This window comes from Jaculus jaculus, chromosome 8 (genome assembly GCF_020740685.1).
Source record: "Jaculus jaculus isolate mJacJac1 chromosome 8, mJacJac1.mat.Y.cur, whole genome shotgun sequence".
NCBI lineage: Eukaryota > Metazoa > Chordata > Mammalia > Rodentia > Dipodidae > Jaculus > Jaculus jaculus.
Genome location: NC_059109.1, coordinates 110,077,565 through 110,098,208, shown reverse-complemented (window position 1 = coordinate 110,098,208; position 20,644 = coordinate 110,077,565). Strand labels below are relative to the sequence as shown.

At 43.9% G+C, this 20,644-nt stretch overlaps 1 protein-coding gene across 1 annotated transcript; it reads left to right on the top strand.

The window, feature by feature from the left end:
- Positions 1-11,386: 11,386 nt before the first annotated feature.
- On the top strand, positions 11,387-18,339 carry LOC123462729 (beta-defensin 125-like). The gene is made up of 2 exons (XM_045155775.1): positions 11,387-11,486; positions 17,840-18,339. Exons 1-2 carry the CDS (start codon positions 11,429-11,431, stop codon positions 18,061-18,063), a joined length of 282 nt encoding a protein of 93 aa, XP_045011710.1. The 5' UTR covers positions 11,387-11,428; the 3' UTR covers positions 18,064-18,339.
- Positions 18,340-20,644: the final 2,305 nt, after the last annotated feature.

Sequence of the window (20,644 nt, the reverse complement as noted above, 5' to 3'; positions counted from 1 at the left end):
AAGAAACTGATGATCCAGTGACTCATGACTGTCATCAACTGCTGGTTGAGGAAACTGGGATCCGAAAGGATCTTACAGATGTCCCACTGACCGGAGGAACATTAACCTGGTTCACAGATGGGAGCAGTTACACTGTAGAAGGTAAGAGGATGGCTGGGGCAGCAATAGTAGACGGAACACACACAGTCTGGGCCAGCAGTCTGCCAGAAGGAACTTCGGCACAAAAGGCTGAACTCATGGCCCTCACACAGGCCTTATGACTAGCTGAAGAAAAGTCTGTGAATATCTACACAGACAGCAGGTATGCTTTTGCTACTGCACACGTACACAGGGCCACCTACAAACAGAGAGGGCTACTTACTTCAGCAGGGAAAGAAATTAAAAACAAAGAAGAAATTCTAAGTTTGCTAGAAGCTCTACATCTACCCAAAAGACTGGCCATTATGCATTGCCCTGGCCACCGAAAAGCCAAAGATTTTATCTCCAAAGGGAACCAGATGGCTGACCAAGTGGCCAAGCAGGCTGCCCAGGGGGTCAGCCTTCTGCCCATAATAGAAAAGCCAAAGAACCAAAAAAAGTGAGCAACGATATACCCCAGGTGGCTGGCAAGAAGTTAGAAAGTTAGGCCACTTCTCCGAAAATCCAGAGGGAGCCTGTTTTACTTCAGAGGGAAAAGAGATTCTACCTCAAGCGAAGGGACTAGAGTACATTCAACAAATACACCGCCTAACCCATCTGGGGGCCAAACATCTACAAAAACTGCTGCAGATGTCTCCTTACCATATTCTGAGGTTGCCAGAGATAGCTGGCTCAGTAGTCAAGCATTGTGTACCTTGCCAGATGGTCAATGCTAATCCCTCAAGAATGCCTCCTGGGAAGAGGCTAAGAGGAGACAGCCCAGGTGCTCACTGGGAAGTGGACTTCACTGAGGTAAAGCCAGCTAAGTATGATAATAAGTATTTACTATTTTTTTGTAGACACTTTTTCAGGATGGGTAGAGGCTTATCCTACCAAGAAAGAAACCTCAACCATGGTGGCTACGAAAATACTGGAAGAAATTTTCCCAAGATTTGGGATACCCAAGGTAATAGGATCAGACAATGGTCCAGGCTTTGTTGCCCAGGTAAGTCAAGGACTGGCCAAAATATTGGGGATTGATTGGAAATTACATTGTGCATACAGACCCCAAAGTTCAGGACAGGTAGAAAGGATAAATAGAACCATTAAAGAGACCCTCACCAAATTGACCGCAGAGACTGGTGCTAATGATTGGATAGCTCTCCTACCCCTTGTGCTCTTTAGGGTCAGAAACACACCCGGACAATTTGGACTGACCCCCTATGAATTGCTATACAGGGGGCCTCCTCCACTGGTAGAAATAACCTCTATACATAGTACTGATGTGCCGCTTTCCCAGCCTCTGTTCTCTAGGCTCAAGGCACTCGAGTGGGTGAGACAACAAGCGTGGAAGCGACTCCGGGAGGCTTACTCAGGAGAAGGAGACTTACAGGTCCCACATCGCTTAGAGGTGGGAGATTTGGTCTATGTCAGATGCCACCGCACAGGAAACCTTGAGACTCGGTGGAAGGGCCCCTACCTTGTCCTACTGACCACTCCAATGGCCATGAAAGTTGAAGGAATACCCGCCTGGATCCATGCATCTCACATCAAGCCCGCTCCGCCACCGGGCCCCGAATGGCAAGCCGAGAGGACAGACAATCCCCTTAAACTTAGGCTTCGCCGTGTGGCTTCTCCTTCTCCAGCTAGGTGATGCCTCCAATCCCCATGCCCCCCAAAAGTTGACTTGGCAAGTGCTTTCTCAAACAGGGACTGCAACTAGGGAAGTGACCCCTGGACTTGGTGGCCTGTCCTGACCCCAGACGTATGTGCCCTGGTAGCCGGGGTAGAATTTTGGGATATCCCAGAGCTCACCCCGGAGGAGGTCCCTAGAGAAGTCCACTCTCATGTGGCTATGCGGGCACTCACACAAGGGGTCGTCTCCCAAGGCCAATACATGGCAGACAACCCGGGGTGCAGCTCTGGGCCAGCCCAACATAAGATGCAGCATACTCCATTTTATGTCTGCCCCCGAACTTCTAAACGAAGTTGTGGAGGGATAAAACAGTTCTACTGTAAATACTGGGGTTGTGAGACTACAGGCAATTCCTACTGACACCCAGTTTCCTCCTGGGACCTGATTACTGTGCAGGAAGGATTAGATGGGAAAAAAGCAGTTCCTCTCAGCATCTCTTTCACCCCCCAAGGTCAAAAGTCCTGAGACTGGATAAAAGGAAAAACTTGGGGACTCAGGTTTTATATGACAGGATGGGATAAGGGCCTAACCTGTACTATACGACTTAAGAAGAGCCTCCCACCCCAAGACCAGTAGGACCTAATAAAGTTCTAGTAGAACAGGGACCCCCTAAAGTGGCATTACCCAAGCTCCCACCCACAGTGGCAGCCAAGACCTGTTGCATAATGACCGCTAGAACCCCTTTGACTAGCCCACTCTCGGAAGCCCCACATGGGACAGGACAGAGGCTCTTTAACCTAATCCAAGGGGCCTTCCTTGCCATAAATGCCACCAACCCCAACGTTACCTCTGCCTGCTGGCTTTGTTTATCCTCAGGACCACCCTACTATGAGGGGATGGCAACTATGGGAGAGTTTAATAGGACTAAAGAACATAATAGCCAGTGTTCATGGGGGACCAAAAACAAGTTGACTCTCCCGGAGGTCTCAGGAAGGGGGGCATGTATAGGAAAGGCCCCCCCGTCCCACCAACATCTTTGTAATGTTACTCTGACCTATAGTCAGACCTCAGACAACCAATATCTAGTGCCAGTGTATAACAGGTGGTGGGCATGTGATACTGGGCTAACTCCCTGTGTTTCTACTTCAGTTTTTAACCCATCCAAAAATTTCTGTATAATGGTCCAGCTTGTCCCCCCGGTTTACTACCATCCTGAGGAAGTAGTCATCGATGAATATGACTATCATCCCACCCAATCCAAAAGGGAGCCTGTAACCCTTACCCTAGCAGTCATACTTGGCTTAGGGATAGCCGCCGGTGTGGGGACAGGGATCACAGCCCTGGTCACGGGACCACAACAATTAGAAAGAGGGCTTGATGAACTACATGCTGTCATAAATGAGGATCTCCAAGCTTTAGAGAAATCTGTTAGTAATCTAGAGGAGTCCCTGACCTCCTTATCTGAAGTGGTCCTACAAAACTGGAGGGGATTAGACCTACTGTTCCTAAAAGAAGGTGGATTATGTGCAGCCTTAAAGGAAAAAATGTTGCTTTTATGTAGATCACTCAGGAGCTATCAGAGACTCCATGAGCAAACTCAGGGAAAGTCTAGAAAAGCGTTGAAGGGAGAGGGAAACTGACCAAGGAGGGTTTGAGGGATGGTTCAACAAGTCCCCCTGGATGACTACTCTGCTTTCCATCCTGATGGGACCCTTAATGGTTTTGCTCCTGATGCTTTCAGATGGGCTTGCATACTTAATAAGATTTTTACTTTTGTTAGAGAACGAGTGAGCGCGGTCCAGATCATGATACTTAGAAAACAATACAAGGGCCTTCAGGGCAAAGAGGAAGCTTACATTTAGTCCTTCCAAGTTCTAGGTTTAGAACTATTAACAAGAGAAAAAGTGGGAAATGAAAGGCCCAAGAATTCAGAAGCCCAGAAATACTATCACGCTCCAAAGGGAGCTTAAGCGGGCCCCCGCATACCTCAAACTCCAGGCTTTACTCTCTGTTGGAAGCAAGTAAAGAATCCCTCTTCTCATTATATCAGAGCCCGCTCCTAATATAAAACTAGGTAAAAAGGGCATGAGATAGCCCTCAAGGATGGGAAATGAGTAATGAAGTGAACCACTTATTTGGTTTCTATAAATAGCCTGCACCATAACCCTTAATAGCCCACACCGTAAGCCTTAGTAGCCAGCACTATAAGCCGTAGCAGCCTGCCTCAGACCACCAAGGTCATAGGAAACTGATACCACACTCTACTACTCCCACCCAAGGACCTGCACAAATGCTGACCACCAAGGTCATAGGAGACTGATTGGTACACGAAGGGCTTGAACAAATCAAACTAATTGGCTTAGAAACTATGGAGTGGCACAAACTGACTGGGTCACACCCCGCAGGCTCCTGATGTTAAAAAAAAGATTGGTCTAATGCACAAGCTTTGTTAGAAACCCTATAAAAACTGTCCCATTCCTGCATTCGGGGTTCTGCAGTCCTCTACCCCTGTGGGGTGTACGACTGTGGGCCCCAGCGTGCTTGGAATAAAATCCTCTTGCAGTTTGCATCAAGACCGCTTCTCGTGAGTGATTTGGGGTGTTGACATATCCAGGCAGAGCATGGGGCCCCCATCTTGGGGTTCCTTCAGTAGGTGCGTCTGCGTCCCCAGCGGCCATGGGGAATGGTGTCCCCTGCTTGCACGCTTGCTTTCCACAGGCAGCAGAGGACATGAGTGCCAGCCACGCCGGCTCGTAGCACAGGCAGCTAACTGTACCTGGATTTCTAAGGCGTGCAGAGCGAGGAACCATTTTGGACTGTGGAGGTTCTGAACTGGTTCTTCGAGAGCAAAGGGACCTCAGGTGGGCTTGACGCCATGACTACAGTGCCCAGCCACATCTCAGTAACCACTGAAATCCTACTGAGTCACATTCCGGGTTCCCTGCCTTGCAAATTTGGGTTCCTCAAGGGCAACAAAGGTAAGTAGAACCTTATGATTGCTGAACTGCGGCAAGGAAGAGGCTGGGAGCCAAGCAGAGGGCATGACTCCGGTTACAAGAGGAGGTGCTTGGACTTGCTCTGGATGTGGATGTGCCATGAAGGATGCACAGGTATCTTCTGGACGAAGCACTTCTGTCAGCATGGCACATGTTAACTCTCCTAAGACTAGTTCGTCCACACAAACAGCTCACTGTTTGTGACATATGTGGCCCCATCTTGAAAGACATTTTGTAGGCCGATGAACACCAGGGAACAGAGTGCAGACTCAGAACTTATTCATGTGGAGCACGTGGGAGAAAATTCTGGTTCTGTGCAAACTGTGACAAGAATGTGAAGCGTCACTATGTAGAGAAATCCACAGGAAGAGGTGAAGGGAAGTGCACTGGTGAAGAACTTCAGAGTTTGTGCAGAACCTCGCTCCTCAGATAAGTCTCTTGGCTATGAGGGTAGAGCCCAGCGTGACTAGTGAGTAGTCACCTACACAAGGTCACCCCTGGGGGAAGAACTGATGCCAACATTTTGTAAACAATTATCAACAGAGAGCGATTTCACTATGGGAAAAATCCTTTTATTTTTTTTTTTCTAAATTTCTCTACTATTGTATATCTCAAATTAAATTTGTTGTCAGAAAATACCAAATCATTTACAAAAAATACTATATGCTGATTTCTCTTCTCTTTCCTAGTTGCCTCAGGGTAACTTTAAAACTGGTGTCCTCCTTAGCAAGGCTGGACCTTCACTGGCATGGACATCTTTTAAGGAATTGGTTCGTCTCATCTAGTGAATAAATATTGTGAGTATATTATTGAATTCAATGATTGCCCTTTTAATGTCAATAGGATTGGTAGTGATAATCTTTCTTTCAGTTCTGATAAAGTTTGAAAATCTGAAAGTAATAGATGATTTCCTTGATTTATATGACCTACCTAAGTTAAATCAAGATGATATTAATCACTTAAATAGACCTATAACAAGTATGCAGATGCAAGCAGTTATCAAAAATCTCCCAACTAAAAAAAGACCAGGCCCACATGGATTCACTGGTGAATTCTACCAGACCTTCATGGAAGAACTAACACCAATGCTTCTTAAATTTTTTCAAAATATAGAAAAAGAAGGAATCCTACAAAACTCCTCTATACAGCCAGCATCACCCTGATACCAAAACCAGGTAAAGATAGGGCAAAAAAAGAAAATTACAGACCAATCTCCCTCATGAACATAGATTCAAAATTTCTCAACAAAATATTAGCAAACAGAATATAAGAAGATATCAGAAAGATCATTCACACCAACCAAGTAGGCTTTATCCCAGAGATGCAAGGATGGTTCAACATACGCAAAAAGATAAATGTAATACATTATATAAATGGACTGAAGGACAAAAATCACATGATCATCTCATTAGATGCAGAAAAAGCATTTGACAAAATCCAACATCCCTTTATGGTAAAAGTCCTACAGAGGCTGGGAATAGAAGGATCATATCACAATATAATAAAAACTATCTATGACAAGCCTACAGCCAACATATTACTAAATGGAAAAAAACTGGAATCTTTTCCACTAAAATCAGGAACAAGACAAGGGTGTCCACTGTCCTCACTTTTATTTAATAGAGTCTGGAAGTCTTAGCCATCACAATAAAGCAAGACACACATAAAAGGGTTACAAATTGGAAAGGAACAGGTCAAGTTATCATTCTTTGCAGATGATATGATTCTGCACATAAAAGCCATAAAAAGACTATAAAGACTTTACCAGCAAATGGTTGGAGCTGATAAACACCTATAGCCATGTAACAGGATACATAATAAAAACTCAGAAATCAGTAGCCTTCCTATATGCTAATAACAAACACACAGAGAATGAAATCAGAGAATCACTCCCATTCACAATTGCATCAATCAATCAATCAATCAATCAATAAAATACCTTGGAATAAACCTAACCAAGGAAGTGAAAGATCTCTAAAATGAAAATTTTAAAACACTGAAGCAAGAAATTGCAGAAGACACTAGGAAATGGAAAAACAACCCTTGTTCTTGGATAGGAAGAATCAATATTGGGAAAATAGCAATCTTTCCAAAAGCAATCAACACATTTAATGCAATCCCCATCAAAATTCCAATGGCATTTTCAATGGAAATAGGAAAAACAATCCAAACTTCATTTGGAAGCACAGAAAAATTCAAATATCTAAAATAATACTGAGCAACAAAAATAAGGCTGGTGGTATCACCATACCTGATTTTAACCTATACTACAGAGCCATAGTAACAAAAGCAGCATGGTACTGGCACAAAAACAGACATATAGATCAATGGAACAGAATAGGACCCAGATGTAAGCCCAGGCAGCTACAGCCACCTGATATTTGACAAAAATGACAAAAATACTCATTGAAGAAAAGACAGCTTCTTCAGCAAATGGTGGTGGCAAAACTAGATATGAATCTGTAGAAGGATGAAAATAGATCCTTCTCTCTCTCCATGTACAAGAAATAAAACCAAATGGATAAAAGACCTTAATATCAGACCTGAAACTCTGAAACTGCTAGAGGAAAAAGGGGAAACCCTTCAACATATTGGTCTTGGCAAAGACTTTTTGAATATAACCCCAATTTCTCAGGCAATAAAACCACAGATTAACTACTGGGACTTCATGTTACAAAGCTTTTGTACAGCAAAGGACACTGGATAAAGCAAAGAGGCAACCTACAGAATGGGAAAAAATCTTTGCCAGTTATACATCTGACAGAGGACTAATATCCAGGATATACAAAGAACTCAAAAAACTAAGTAATAAGAAATCAAACAACCCAATTAAAAAATGTGCTATAGAACTAAATAGACAGTTCACAAAAGAAGAAATACACATGGCATATAAAAATCTTTTTAAAAAATGTTCTATATCCCTACTCATCAGGGAAATGCAGATTAAAACTACATGCAGATTCCATCTCACTCCTGTCAGATTGGCTACCATCATGAAAACAAATGACCATAAGTGCTGGCAAGGATGAAGAAAAAGAGGAACCCTTCTACATTGTTGGTGGGAATGCAATCTGGTCCAGCCACTGTGGAAATCAGTGTGGAGGCTCCTGAGACAGCTAAAAATAGATTTACCATATGACACAGCTATAGCACTCCTAAGCATATATCCTAAGGATTCATCTCACTACCTTAGAGATACTTGCTCAACCATGTTTACTGCTGCTGTATTCACAATAGCTGGGAAATGGAACCAGCCTAGATGTCCCTCAACTGATGAGTGGATAATGAAGACGTGACACATTTATACATGGTGTTCTATTCAGTGGTAAAGAAAAATGAAGTTGTGAAGTTTGCAGGAAAAAAAAAATGGATGGATCTGGAAAGGATTATATGCAGTGAGGTAATCAAGGCCCAGAAGGCCAAACATCACATGTTCTCTCTCATATGTGGTTACTAGCTTCAAATGATTGCACTTCTGTGTAAGTAGGAAGAAAACTCAGTAGCAGATGCCAGCAAGCTAGCAAGGTGATATAAAGGGGAAAAAAAAAAAACAGAGGCAGGTGGTACTTAATAGGATAGTACTGTATATATGTAAGTAGAAAAACAGACTAACAGGGGTGAAAAGGCCTAAGTGAGGTCAGGGGAAGACATTGAGCAAAGAAATGTTGGAAGGAGGGATAATCAAAATGTAAGAGGATATAAACAAATCATATAGAAACCTACATTTTTGGACAATGAAACACTCAGGAGCCACAGATTGTTTCCAGAAAATTTTCAGTGTCAGGGATGGGATACCTTCCAATGAATTGTTGGCCAAGGAGGTCCCTGATGCCCCCAAAACATTATAGGCCATTGCCGAGGCCCTTGGCTTCCCACCAGGAATAGATGGTAAGACACTATTGCTGAAGACTCCACATACTTGGGCTGCAAGGCCACTGAGAAATCTGCTGGAACTGAGCTGAAAACCACCTCCATGTAGACCTGCTGACCGAAAGCTGGAAAAAGCCATACTGCATGCAGCTCAATGGGAGAAAGAAAAGTCACCAGTGAAGATTCTCCACAGTGGACACTGCAAGCCTTATATTTGGCCAAAAAAAAAGCCAAAGAGCAAACGGATGCAACAGTGGCATGTCTGTCCAACTGCCCTCTAATTGGACTGGAGGCCTGTTCCATGGGAGGGAATACATCCCCGACACTCAAAACCTACAACAGGGGTAGTCATGAGCCTTAGAGGTGTAATGTCTGCTGATGTCTGGCTAAATGTACATACTATTACAAGCTTACAAGACTGCCCAGTAAGCACTTCTCTTAATGCTTATTAATGCTACTCTCACTTTTTTGTTAGAGAACTTTCTCTTTTCAGATGGCAGTGACCTAGGGATGACTCAGAAGGCATCACGGTGCTGAGAAGTGACAGAGGAGTGCTCAGCACTGCAATATCTCTATCACACCTTCCAAGGCTCAAGGTCCATTGGGGAAGAGGTGGTGGAAAGAATGTAAGAGCCAAAGGAAGGGCAGGACTCCTTACAACATGCTCCTCCAGACACAAAATGGCCTGCATATTCATGACCTCAAGGTACCTGACACTACCTACACAAGAACCTCATAATAGGAGGAAAAGATCATGACATCAAAATAAAAGAGAGACTGATTCACAGGGGGAGGGGATATGATGGAGAGTGGAGTTTCAAAGGGGAAAGTGTGGGGGGAGGTATTACCACGGGATATTGTTTACAATCCTGGAAGTTGTTAATTATAAAAAAGAAAAAGTTCCTTTTGGAGGTTCTTCCCATCAGACCACACAGTCCTACAGGGTGATGCACTGTCTCACAAGGATGCAGTTTCAGCTAATAATTTCTAGAAATGGACATTACAGTGTCATGCACACTCGATGATGCAAACGACTGGTTTGTTGATCCAGATGGCATGGCATTCTCCCCATCTCTGGTTCGTCACCCATGATAAGGCCAATAAAAGTAGAAATTAGTGGGTTTTGCTGCATTAAGCATTTTGGGTTCTTTGGGACAGACATCACATGTTCTCTCTCATATGTGGATCCTAGATTCAAATGATTGGACTTCTGTGTAAGTAGGAAGAAAACTCAGTTCAGATGCCAGCAAGCTAGAAAGGTGATATAAAGGGGGGAAAATAAAAACGGAGGCAGGGGGTACTTAATATGATGGTACTGTATATATGTAAGTAGAAGAACAGACTAACAGGGCTGGAAAGGCCTAAGTGAGGTCAGGGGAAGACATTGAGCAAAGAAATGTTGGAAGGAGGGATAATCAAAATGTAAGAGGATATAAACAAATCATATAGAAACCTACATTTTTGGACAATGAAACACTCAGGAGCCACAGATTGTTACCAGAAAATTTTCAGTGCCAGGGATGGGATACCTTCCAATGAATTGTTGGCCAAGGAGGTCCCTGATGCCCCCAAAACATTATAGGCCATTGCCGAGGCCCTTGGCTTCCCACCAGGAATAGATGGTAACACACTATTGCTGAAGACTCTACATACTTGGGCTGCAAGGCCACTGAGAAATCCTGCTGGAACTGAGCTGAAAACCGCCTCCATGTAGACCAGCTGACCGAAAGCTGGAAAAAGCCATACTGCATGCAGCTCAGTGGGAGAAAGAAAAGTCACCAGTGAAGATTCACCACAGTGGACACTGCAAGCCTTATATTTGGCCAAAAAAAAAAGCCAAATGAGCAAACGGATGCAACAGTGGCATGTCTGTCATGGTGGAAACCAACTGCCCTCTAAATGGACTGGAGGCCTGTTCCGTGGGAGGGAATACATCCCTGATACTGAAAACCTACAACAGGGGTAGTCATGAGCCTTAGAGGTGTAATGTCTGCTGATGTCTGGCTAAATGTACATACTATTACAAGCTTACAAGACTGCCCAGTAAGCACTTCTCTTAATGCTTATACACATATATTAATGCTACTCTCACTTTTTTGTTAGAGAACTTTCTCTTTTCAGATGGCAGTGACCTAGGGATGACTCAGAAGGCATCACGGTGCTGAGAAGTGACAGAGGAGTGCTCAGCACTGCAATATCTCTATCACACCTCCAAGGCTCAAGGTCCATTGGGGAAGAGGTGGTGGAAAGAATGTAAGAGCCAAAGGAAGGGCAGGACTCCTTACGACGTGCTCCTCCAGACACAAAATGGCCTGCATATTCATGACCTCAAGGTACCTGACACTACCTACACAAGAACCTCATAATAGGAGGAAAAGATCATGACATCAAAATAAAAGAGAGACTGATTCACAGGGGGAGGGGATATGATGGAGAGTGGAGTTTCAAAGGGGAAAGTGTGGGGGGAGGTATTACCACGGGATATTGTTTACAATCCTGGAAGTTGGTAATTATAAAAAAGAAAAAGTTCCTTTTGGAGGTTCTTCCCATCAGACCACATAGTCCTACCGGGTGATGCACTGTCTCACAAGGCTGCAGTTTCAGCTAATAATTTCTAGAAATGGACGTTACAGTGTCATGCACACTCGATGATGCAAATGAATGGTTTGTTGATCCAGATGGCATGGCATTCTCCCCATCTCTGGTTCATCACCCATGATAAGGCCAATAAAAGTAGAAATTTGTGGTTTTTGCTGCATAAAGCATTTTGGGTTCCTTGGGACAGACAGCTTCCCCTCTTCCAGGAGCAATGACTCTCCCAACGCTGACCTTCATTTTCTGTGGGTTGCTGACTCAGATGACCGAAGGTAATGGGACTTTCTACAGGAGGGATGATGGACTGAGAGTGAGTTGTTACACATGGGCTCCAAGGGTCTGTAGTGGAAAAAAGTCATGATGCAGGAAACATTCTGGGCCAATACAGAGCAGCAGAAATGGTCTTATTCTGGAGCCCCTGTTCCATTCCCTGGGATTCTTTTGTTGTGGGCATCTTAAAGCATCCCCTGAGATGTTTCTCCAAAGGCCATAGTCTCCACTGTGCTCTGAGCCGCTCCAAATGTCTCTGAACAACTGCCTGGTGTTCCCTGGGCTTCCTTCTACTTTTAGCTATTCATTATCTTATCATATTAGTCTAAATCTTTTTACCATCTTAAATTCTGAGTCCCAGAAGTACCTCAGAGGGAAGCCTTAGTTCATGGTCTTAAGAATGTCAAACAAGTCTTCACTGTATTCCGCAGAGCCACCGTGTGGAAGAGACATAAGTTTGGGTGGAAAAAAGGCTAGGAGAGTGAACGTGGATAGAAAGACAAGTCATCAATGAGGAGCTTCTGACTTTAGATCGCTATAAAAGCTTACTCCCTCTTTTTTTTTTTTTCTTTTTTCATAGTAGGGTGTCACTCTTACCCAGGATCAAATGGAATTCACTCTGGAGTCCCAGGCTAGCTTCAGACTCATGGTGATCCTCTTACCTCTGCCTCCCAAGTGCTGGGATTAAAGGTGTGCACCACCACACCCAGCTATCCCTTTTTTTAAAATATTTTTGTTTATTTAGTTAGTTATTTGAGATCAACAGACAGAGAGAGAAAGAGGCAAATAGAGAAAGAATGGACATGCCAGGGCCTCCAGCCACTGCAAGCTATCTCCAGATGTATGTTCCACCTTGTGCATCTGGCTTACTTGGGTCCTGGGGAATCAATCCTCTAACGACGGTCCTTAGGCACCATAGGCAATCACTTAACTGCGAAGCCATTTCTCCAGCCTCCCCCCCACACAGCTATCCCTTCATTTTAATAACAATAGTTTTGAAAATGATCTGTGCTATTGAAAATTAATACTTGTCACTAACCAATGAATCAAAAACTGCTATGATTAAATGAGTTTAAGTGAAAAAAAAGTGCTTTCCCAATGGAAAAGATTCATTCAATCTGCACCTTCAGAATCAGTGCTACCAATCTCTTCAATACCCTTGCATATAGGAATATATTTATGGGTTTATGTATCTTACAGGTTTTTTCTTTTTTTGGCTTTTTTGGTTTTTTGGTTTTTTTTTTGTTTTTTTTTTTGGTTGTTCAAAGAAGGGTCTCACTCTAGCTCAGGCTGACCTGGAATTCACTATTTAGTCTCAGGGTGGCCTCAAACTCATGGTGATCTTCCCATTTCTGCCTCCTGAGTGCTACGATTAAAGGCACGTGCCACCACACCTGGCTACTCTTAGAGGCTTTAATTCAGCTATAAATGAGCCATGGTCAACAATGTATGAGCAATATGCCTTAGAGACTTTTCCTTCAGAAAGGGTCTCACTGTGTTACTCAAGCTGACCTTGAATTTGTAGTCTTCTTGTTTCAGCCTCTTGAGAACACAGGCAAGGTACAGGATCTCACTCTAGCCCAGGCTTATCTGGAACTCAATCTATAGCCCAGGCTTCAAAACTCACAGTGATCCTCCTACCTCAGCCTCCTGAGCACTGGGGTTATAGTAAAATTATTGTTGTATAGGAAGCATATTGTTTGCTTTAAATGCAATGAAACAACCTGGGTGTTTTTTCTCCAGAGCTCTGTTCACTTTTAATGAGACAGGGTCTCCCATTGGCCTAAAAGTCACCAGTTAGGCAAGACTGGATGGCCAGTGAGCCCCAGGGCTCTGCCTGCCTCCCTTTCCCCAGTACTGAAGATACAAGCATGTATAACCATGCCTGGCATTTTCACATGGGTTCTGTGTATCAAGCATCAAATGCTTGTAAGGCAATCACTTTACTATTTCCCAGCGCCCTAATACTTTTTATTATACAAAACACACCCCTAACCCCACCCATTCCCTACATCACTCAATGTACCTGACCAGAATTTTCAGCATCCTCAGTTCTCTGCCAGATGCCTGTGAAATATTCTTGTATGGAACATTCTGGAAGTGGCAGGAAATGAGCTCAGCCTGGGATCACCTGTCAGGGCTGGTAACAGGATAACGGATGCACACTCCAGTTCCTATGACCTCCACAGGATGATTGGCTTGTTCCGCAGCATGGCGGCTGAGTTCCGCAAGGGGTTCTTTGTGCTCCGACAACACACCTGGTCCTATAGCTCACCTCCTCTTCATGCCTGGCATCCCCATTTCTACAGCGGTTGCAGGCAGAGGGGGAATGTCTCTCAACTGAAATACTGTGACGCTCAATTCTTTACCCAGGGTCTAATTTAGGATAACCAAGACTCTAACACCTCAGTTTTGTTCTGATTTATCTGGTTGTGTAGAATGTGTTTTCTCCTCTCTGACCTCTTGATATTGAAACTCACTAGAATTTAATCCTGCCATTCTCTTTTTCTCATCTTATTCCATAGTTTTGTAGCATTAATATGTATAAGCAGGGCTGAAGAGATGGCTTAGCAGTTAAGGTGCTTGCCTGTGAAGCCTAAGGACCCATGTTCAACTCTCCAGATTGCACTAAGCCCAAAGGTGAGGCAAGTGCAGGGCTGCGCGCACCCACTAGGTGGCTCAAGCGTCTGCAGTTCAATTGCAGTGACTGAGGCCCTGGCATGCCCATTCCCTCTGTCTCTCTGTCTCCCTCTCTCTGTCTCTGGCTCTTTCTCTCTAAAAAAAAAAATAAATTAAAAAAAATAAAAATAAAAATAAATTAAATGAATGCATATAAACAATGACTCCAATGTGCGTGTGTGTGTGTGTGTGTGTGTGTGTTCATGCCATTTGTGTGGAGGTGGGCACATCGGGTATGCACACATATGGAGGTCAGAGAAGATAGCTGAGTGTCTTCTATCTCTCTTTCACTTTGTTTCCTTGAGGCAGAGCCTCTCACCGAACCTGAAACTGCGCCCTAATATTTTTTATTATACAAAACAAACCCCTAACCTCTCCCATGCCCTACATCACCCAATAACATGTTCTGTACCTTCCTGTTCATCTTCACAACTAAACATATTTGTCCAAAAATTGAAAGAAATTCAAAAAAGCCAGGTGTGGTCTGGAGAGATGGCCCAGCAGTTAAGGCACTTGCCTGTAAAGCCTAATGCCCTGGGTGCATTTCTCCTTTACCCATGTAAAGCGAGATGCATAAAGTGGCACATGCATCTGGAGTTTGTTTTCAGTGGCTGGAGACCCTGGAGCTCCCATTCTTCTCTCTCTCTCTCTCTCTCTCTCTCTCTTTCTGTCTTAGTCTCCCCTTCCCTCCCCCCCTCAAATAAATAAATATTTTTTAAAGTCAGGCATGGTGGCACATACCTTTAGTCCCAGCACTCCACTGAGGAGGCTAAAGTAGGAGGATCAACATGAGTTCAAGGCCAGCCTGGGGCTACAGAGTGAGTTCAAGGTAAGTCTGGGCTAGGGTGAGACCCTATCTTGAAACCCCTTCCCTAACAAAATAAGAGGAAGAGAGAGATTTGACTTCAAGTAAAGCATCCACTTCTTTCTCAGTCACTTTCCAATCAACTTCAATTTTACTCTTCTTCCTGCCACTCCGAAGGTGGTCTTTTAGGCTCGCCCATTAACATCACCCTGCTGCATCCAACAGATACTTCCTTGCATTTATCTTCAACCTGTGAGCAGAATTTGATGATGAGTGATCATTCTTTCTTTAAAAAATTCTTTCTCAGCCAGGCATGGTGATGCTCACCTTTAGTCCCAGCACTTGGGAGGCAGAGATAGGGGGATTGCTGTGAGTTCAAAGGTCAGCCTGGGCTAGAGCTAGACCCTACCTCAAAATAAATCCTTCTCCCTTCTCCATCACATTATATTTGACACAACTTCCCCTATATCCTTTCAGTATTTGACATATTCATGACCACCAGCCCGACCAGAACTTTCAGCATCCTCAGTTCTCTGCCAGATGCCTGTATGGAACATTCTGGAAATGGCAGGAAAAGAGCTCACCTGGGATCACCTGTCAGGGCTGGTAACAGGATAACGGATGCACACTCCAGTTCCTTTGACCTCCACAGGATGATTGGCTTGTTCCGCAGCATGGCGGCTGAGTTCCGCAAGGGGTTCTTTGTGCTCCGACAACACACCTGGTCCTATAGCTCACCTCCTCTTCATGCCTGGCATCCCCATTTCTACAGCGGTTGCAGGCAGAGGGGGAATGTCTCTCAACTGAAATACTGTGACGCTCAATTCTTTACCCAGGGTCTAATTTAGGATAACCAAGACTCTAACACCTCAGTTTTGTTCTGATTTATCTGGTTGTTTAGAATGTGTTTTCTCCTCTCTGACCTCTTGATATTGAAACTCACTAGAATTTAATCCTGCCATTCTCTTTTTCTCATCTTATTCCATAGTTTTGTAGCATTAATATGTATAAGCAGGGCTGAAGAGATGGCTTAGCAGCTAAGGTGCTTGCCTGTGAAGCCTAAGGACCCATGTTCAACTCTCCAGATTGCACTAAGCCCAAAGGTGAGGCAAGTGCAAGGCTGCCCACTAGGTGGCTCAAGCGTCTGCAGTTCAATTGCAGTGACTGAGGCCCTGGCATGCCCATTCCCTCTGTCTCTCTGTCTCCCTCTCTCTGTCTCTGTCTCTGTCTCTGTCTCTCTCTCTCTCTAAAAAAAATAAATTAAATGAATACATATAAACAATGACTCCAATGTGCATGTGTGTGTGTGTGTGTGTGTGTGTGTGTGTGTTCATGCCATTTGTGTGGAGGTGGGCACATCGGGTATGCACACATATGGAGGTCAGAGAAGATAGCTGAGTGTCTTCTATCTCTCTTTCACTTTGTTTCCTTGAGGCAGAGCCTCTCACCGAACCTGAAACTGCTACTTTTCAGGCAGACTGCCTGACCAGAGACTTCCTGTGATCTTCCTGTCTTCACGCACTGCACTCCCCCCACGCCCCCGCCGCTCCTCAGAACTGGGGGTGACATGCATGTGTGGCCATATCTGGCTTTTTGTGTGTGTGATAGATACCAAACTCCGGTCCTCATTCTTATATGACAACCAGTCCTACCTGCTAAGCCATCTCTTCCCGCAACCACCACCCACCAAAAAATATATCTGTAGTGAAACCTCTCTTCTGAGATCCCATACTCATTCAACTGCCTTCTTCGCATCCCAGGATGATCATGTGACATGCCCAATGCAAACATTTGAGCCCACTGTTTCCCCTTGCCCCCAAGTCTCACTCATTTTGTGAATGGCATGTATCTTTATTGACCTCCCCCTCCGTTCAGAAATCAAGTATTTGATCTAACTTCTCCTATTTCTCTGTCTTCTATGTAAACATGACTCGGAGTCCATGTTGTCCTTTCTGCACTGACTTCCCTGGCCCCAGTCACTCTAGCACATCCAAGTTCCCTCCCCAGCCCTTCAGCTCAGCTGCTGAATCCTGACAGGCTTAACACAGTGAAGTCACAGAGCTCACATCACATTCTGAAAACAAACATTAAATCACTCATGACCCAAAGGGACTGTGAGGTCTGGCTCTGCTCCGTGAGGTGACTTTTCATCTCGTGAGCCTTTGCTCCTTGTCTGTCACACTTTAGACTTGTCCACCTGCCTGAAGCTTCTCAAATACTCTCAGCAGTTTCTGAAGCCCAGAGACTAGGCATTGCTGCTCATTGCCTGGAACAAACAAGTTTGTTCTTTTTGCTTTTTTTCATTTCTTGGTTTTTTGAGGTAGGATCTTGCTCTAGCTCAGGCTGACCTGGATTTCACTATGTAGTCGCAGGGTGGCTTCGAACTCCTGGCTCACTTTCATCCTTCATAAGAATTTAGCCTTACCTATCAGCTCTATGTGTGTGCTCTCTCACTCTTTTCCCTCTCCTTCTTCCCTTTCCCTCACAGTATGTTAGGGCGTCTGCCACAATTTTAACATTTTCCTCGTGTTTTCTTTTTTGTCTCCCTGGGTGATTTTTAGGATTTGTCACCATATTCATCTAGATGGCAGAGGTCATTGTAAATTTAAAAAATCATTTATTTGAGAGAAAGACAGAGTCAGATAGAGGGACAGTGGGAACTCCAGGAGTTTCAGCCGTGGCTAATAAACTCCAGCTCCACCTTGTGTATCTGGCTTACATGGGTACTGGGGGATTGAACCTAGGTCCTTTGGTTTTACAGGCAAGTGCCTGAACTGCTAAGCCATCCCTCCAGCCCCTAAATTTTTAAATGAATGGAAAGTTATATTGATAATAGAGTTAAAATTTTGGCCATCTCTTTTTGCCCTGCAGCTGGCTTTCGCCAAGAATGCTTTATGAAAAAATTAGGAAACTGGAGACTGTGCTGTATGGATAAGGATAAGTACACCGTGTATTGTGAGAATGAGATATCGTGCTGCATATGGGAAACATATGTACAACTATTTCACAAACCTGATCCTGATGCGACGCCACCTGAATTTACTGACTACCCTGAAGTGACAACTACTGAGAGTCCTCAAACACCAGTTCCTTGACCTAGTTAATGTCGCCTTGTGTGTCTGGATCACCAGAAATACAGCTGGAAACAATAACCACACAGCTAATTCTTCCAATCCAATCTCTATCAGCAATCGGATAGCCATGGGATGGACAGAGCCATCTGGCCAAGACACAACCAACTTACTTTAAGTTAGAAATCTATAAAAGATATGACAGGGCTGGGGAGATTGCTTAACAGTTAGAGTGCTTGCCTGCAAAGCCTAACAACCCAGGTTTGATTCCCTAGTACCTACGAAAAGTCAGATACACAAATTGGCACACGCATCTGGAGTTCATTTGCAGTGGGTAGAGGCCCTGGCATGCTCATTTTCTGTTCTCTTTTTCTTTGCTTGCAAATAAATAAAATAAAATTTTTCAAAATGATCTGACAAATGTCCTTATTAGGCTTATTTTTTTGGTGGTGTGTGCATGTGTGCATGCAGATGTGTGTACTCATGTGCATGTGCATGGAGGCCAGAGGAACATGTCAGGTGTTCTCCTCTATCACTCTTCTGCCTTATTTCCCCAAGACAGAACCTCTCACTGAAGTGGATTTTCCCTGTTTCAGTTAGACTTGTCAACCAGAGAGCCCCCGTGAGCCTCCCGTCTCTGCGTACTCAGTGCTGGGGTTACAAGTATGCACAGCCATGCCCAGCTTCTTCAAGTGTGTGTGTGTGTGTGTGTGTGTGTGTGTGTGTGTGTGTGTGTATAATTTTATTTATTTATTTATATTTATTTGAGACAGAGAGAGAGAGGCAGATAGAGAGAGAGGGCCTCCAGCCACTGCAAACTCCAGACACATTCTCCACCTTTTGCATCTGCCTTTCATGAGTACTGGGGAATTGAATCTGGGACCCTTGGCTTCCCAGGCAATCAACTTAACTGCTAAGCCATCACTCCAGCCCTTTGCCCAGACTCTTATATGAATGTTGGAGATAGAGCTCAGGTCCTCATGCTTATACAGAAATCACCTTTATCCAGTGAGCCACCTCCCCAGCACTATTGGGCTTAAATTCTTTCTCTGTGTTCTTCCAATTTGTCAACATGTGTGGACTACTTTTTAGGAAGCAATTTAGATATATTAAAAAATAAATAGCAGAAAATTTTCATCCAACTTCAGAAATAAAATATAATCATGCTAGGTTGACCCTCATAAATTTCTAACCTTCAAGCTTATTTTTCTTGCTTGACACCTTATCAGCATGTCATGTATAAGGAAACTCTTGGGGGAAGGGAATTATCATGGCTTATTATCTATAACTATGGAAGTTGTCAATAAATAAATAAATAAGGGGCTGGAGAGATGGCTTAGCCATTAAGCGCTTGCCTGTGAAGCCTGAGGACCCCAGTTCAAGGCTCGATTCCCCAGGACCCACGTTAGCCAGATGCACAAGGGGGCGCAAGCGTCTGGAATTCATTTGCAGTGGCTGGAGGCCCTGGCGTGCCCATTCTCTTTCTTTCTCTGCCTCTTTCTCTCTCTGTCTGTCGCTCTCAAATAAACAAAAATGAACAAAAAAATGTAAATAAATAAATAAATATAAGGAAGCTCTTGTCTCCATGATGACTACAAGTAAAAAATTTATTTCTCGAGCCGGGCATGGTGGCACACGCCTTTAATCACAGCACATGTGAGGCAGAGGTAGGAGGAGGATCACCATGAGTTCAAGGCCACCCTGAGACTACATAGTGAATTCAGGTCAGACTCTGCTTGGATGAGATCCTACCTCAAAAAAATAAAACAAAAAAGAAATTTCTCAAGCAGAGCTTCAGTCATGCGGAGGCTGGGCACAAAGTTAGGACCTCTGAAGAGAAGCACGTTGGAACTTCCTTTATACTTCCAAACGAAAAACCTTCTTGACAAATTTCTTGAGTGTGAGATATTCACATGCAAAAGTTATGAATGACCTGAATAAAGAAGACCAACCAAAACAGCAGGTTTTTGAGTGTGTGTGCATCTCAACAAACTGAATTTAAGTTTCAGAGACCAATCTGACAAACACTGGCCTCTAGTGGATATTTTGTTAATGATTTATCAGTATTTTTGGTTGACAAATTGTATGGATTTATGAGCTACAACATGATATTTTGATGTATTAATGCATATGACATGGTTAAATCAAGCTAATTAGCATACCCAAGACCTTAGTGCCCTAGAAAATCCTTCTCACTTAGAAGGTCAGGTAAGCTCAGATAGCCGGAAGACTCACAGGCTCATAAACCCGCAAAGAAAATGGCTGAATTTCTTCACCTCTAGTCAGAATCTATCCTTTTGGTTGGAATCCAATTGAAAATCTCTGCTTGTCTCTATAGAATCATCAAGACTTGATGATAATGGTATTAGTTAAAACAAGAGAATGACAGTAAAATCCTGATTGATGACCCAAAGGTCACTGTGACTTACAGCACAAATCCCTGTGGAAAACAGTTTTTGGATAAAAGAGTAGACTTAGAGATGGGAGAGATGACTTAGCTATTAAGACACTTGCTTGCAAAGCCTAAGGACCCAGGTTCGATTCCCCAGTACCCATGTAAGCCAGATGCACAATGTGGCTAGAGGCCCTGCATGTCTATTCTCTC

Coding starts and splice junctions, on each gene's coding strand:
- LOC123462729 (XM_045155775.1), top strand. CDS start 11,429: ATGACTCTCCCAACGCTGACCTTCATTTTCTGTGGGTTGCTGACTCAG. Junction 11,487..17,839: donor GCTGACTCAGATGACCGAAG/GTAATGGGACTT, acceptor TTTGCCCTGCAG/CTGGCTTTCGCCAAGAATGC.